Here is a 3,457-nt window from a genome sequence, read left to right as displayed (position 1 = left end):
TGTCCGTTGTGGGTACCTACTTGTTTAAAAACAAAATCCCAAATTTAATCTTACCAATTTATAAAATATAGCTAAAAATACGAGTTCTCGGCAGAGGCTTTTGTAGGTTTCTTTTTCCGTTAAAATAAACAAAACCCGTCGAAGTCGCTCTGTTATTTATGCGTATAATAGAGCGCATAGGCGTCCATTGCGGATGTGTTAAATTTGAATTCAAAGTTATCAAATCATTGTACAACGTACCTATACAAAATACGATTCTGAGCGGTGGAGTTTTGCCTGCCTACCTACCTATAGGCTATATTAGTTATTTCTAAGAATATTTCATTATAGGTATAAATTATACTAATACGGCAGTTGAACTAAATTTAACGAAAGATTTCAAGTCCCTATGAATAATAAATAAGTAATTAAAAGTATCTAGTTATAGGTAGGTACCAACCTATTAGTTTTTTTTTCGTTTAAATATCCAATTTCGTAAGAATTTAAATTTGAAATGTGTTAAAAAATCGTGCATAGGTACTATGCATTTTTGAGATTTTTAGGTTGCTATTAAAAAAGTTATGAGGAACCAACTCATTAATAAATTTTCAAGTATTTGCTATTCAAATTGAAAATGTTATGAATTTTAAACTATACAATAATTTGCTAATATTATGATGATTTTGAAGAATTCTTTTAATTTTTGATATTTTTTAATTTGTTAAATCCTGAAAGTGCAACTTATATGTGGAGCTTAGTATTAAATTATCAACATGAGTCATGAGATATAGGTAATTTAATATATTATAGGTACAAGTATTTCGTTCCGTCCAGAATCTAAAAATAATTTACCGTAGAAGAGGCAATTGGAAGGACAATTTGTGACGATGGTAATAATTATTTATTTGTTTTTATTTTTGCAGGACAGATTTAGCCGCCATCGTCGACAAACAGTCGACAGCACAAGCAGTACCGTCGATAAAAACCCTGGAAATAGATACAGTTACAATGGGGAGAGTGAAACTGCCCGTAACGGTGACAGAGGGAACGATACTACTCTCATTTATTTCATTACGCCTACATATCCACGGAGAGAGCAAATTGCCGAGCTCACCAGATTGGGTCAGACACTAATGCATGTCTCCCGACTTTATTGGATAGTAGCTGACGACCGACCCGACTGCAGTCTACAAATAATGAACCTACTGCCAGATTTCAGTGAGAATAATGTTCAATAATATGTGCTTAGTTACCTGTAGACTATACAGTTGAACCTACGTAGAATATGTCCCAAAAGTCCCTTATCACCCTTAGTATTACCTTGGCAAATATATTATTTAAATGCAGTTTTTTTTTGCAATAATAGGTACCTAATATAGAAATTATAATTGAATGGCTTAAGACTCAATTTTTTTCAAAAATCAAAAATTTCAAAAAAACTATTACGCAGTTAAGTTAAAGAAAATTAAGTTTTTGAATTCATTATAATAATAACTAGTACCTAAGGTCCGTAAGCAATTAAATGATTTAATCAACCTCTTTGGGAACGCGATTTTTTTTATGACAATCTGTAAATATCTAATTATTAGTGGAACTTAGGAAAAATGTATTAACTGTGCAACTTTATAACTAGAAAATAACGAAATGTTATCTGTTTCGAAAAATCAAGACATTAATCTGTCCTACCTAACACTTTCTGACGGTTTTTGACGATCCCTATATTATTATTATTAATATTAGTACTATATTTGTTGACGGAAAAAACTCTATTTACAAAACAATATAAAATTTTGTAGCTCGTCTGCAACTTTCATTATTTCTGGAGTAGGTAGGTGACATTTTATCATGTCGATGTAATCATGAACAACTTTACACTGTACAGAAAACTGTGTATAAATCATTTTTAAATGTAAAACAAAATAGGTAGGAACGATTGTACGAAGTAGATTGTCATCAAAATAATCAACGAGATTGAATAAACCATGTCACTAGTGGTTTGCTAACATAACTATTATGCTTACAAATCTAACGACTTAATTTACTTAAACTTGGTAGATTTTCAATCAAATTTAATATAATTTTTTTTTAACTATTTTAAAAAATATGATCAATAAAATAGCAATCTTGAAAATTTTATAAAGTTAACTGCATAAAATTGTTTTTAAATTTGGGAAATAAAAAATTTGAATCTGATACCATTGAATTAGAATTTCCATATTTATTACTGTAACAATATAGATAGGTACCTAATTTTAATATAGGTATTGATTTGCTATGGATATACAACATTGATACTGGACTTTTGGGACAACGGTACACTACCACCTAGAGGCTAGAATACTGTTACTTTTATCGTTTTACAACTGATGTGGATACTGGGTCGGTTCGGACAGACCCCAACCCAGTGGTCGATTTAGAAAGCAGCCAAGAAAATATAAAATTAATGTTCGCAATAATTCTTTTACAAACCTCAGTTACTCTACTATATTATTATTTAACCAACATAATAATATTTCATTAGCAACCATCAAAACAGATATTTGGAACATGCATTCCAGTATAGGAGACTTTTTAATTTTTTCTAACTGGACCTTTGAAGCTTGAAAATGCATAAAATTATTAAAATTAAAAAGAAATATACCTACCGGTTAGGTTTTAAAGTACCTTGTACCAACCTAATTAAGTACTAGAGTACCCGGTACCTACGCGTCCCTTTATAGGTGCCTATAGGCTACAATAAAAAAAAGATTTTTTTTTAAAAATCCACAAAGTGATTATAATAATGATAATACACTGAATACTTATGATGCACAGTTTTTTTTAAATTTATCATTAGAAAATAGACATAATACATTTATATTTGATATTATGTAGGTGCATACTACACATATTATTATGAATCATATAGGTAACCTAAATATGAAGGGTGGCCAAGTGGAAATTTTGACCACATGCCCACATGTTCATCCTTGCAACCAATATTAATACTTATAGAACTTACAATATTCAGCATTTTATTGTTTATTGTTAAATGTTGATTTATTTCAATTATTTTTTATCAGGCATTCCTTACACGTATATTGCCAGCCCTATGCCATCGATATATAAACACAACCCCAACGCCATGCCCCGTGGTGTTTCCAACCGTAGAGCTGCTCTCAACTGGATAAGACTGAACCACAACATTAATGACTCGAACGCTGTAATTTATTTTGGCGACGATGACAATACGTTCCATCTGGACCTTTTCAAGGAAATACGTACCACAAAGAAAATATCAATGTTCCCGGTTGGCTTGGTCGGAGAGTATGGTGTTAGTTCACCAATTATTGATAAAGTTAGTTTATTATAATTTCTCAACCATATTAGCTAGACTATACAATTATACAAATATTTGCATTAATTACTTATTAATCCTTAATTGATGTTAAGGAAAAGTAGTTGGCTTTTTTGATAGCTGGGCCAGCAAAAGAAATTT

The 3,457-nt window shown here is 30.7% G+C and overlaps 1 protein-coding gene across 1 annotated transcript; it reads left to right on the top strand.

Annotated features, from left to right (window-relative positions):
* Window positions 1-851: 851 nt before the first annotated feature.
* On the top strand, window positions 852-3,452 carry LOC100574497 (galactosylgalactosylxylosylprotein 3-beta-glucuronosyltransferase S-like; the record flags this gene model as incomplete). The annotated part of the gene is made up of 3 exons (XM_003248705.4): window positions 852-1,197; window positions 3,042-3,317; window positions 3,412-3,452. Coding segments are annotated over exons 1-3 (648 nt in total), but the record flags the coding sequence as incomplete, so codon positions are not given.
* Window positions 3,453-3,457: the final 5 nt, after the last annotated feature.

This window comes from Acyrthosiphon pisum, unplaced genomic scaffold (assembly GCF_005508785.2).
Source record: "Acyrthosiphon pisum isolate AL4f unplaced genomic scaffold, pea_aphid_22Mar2018_4r6ur Scaffold_8460;HRSCAF=9047, whole genome shotgun sequence".
Lineage (NCBI taxonomy): Eukaryota > Metazoa > Arthropoda > Insecta > Hemiptera > Aphididae > Acyrthosiphon > Acyrthosiphon pisum.
This window is presented reverse-complemented; position numbering and strand designations above follow the sequence as displayed.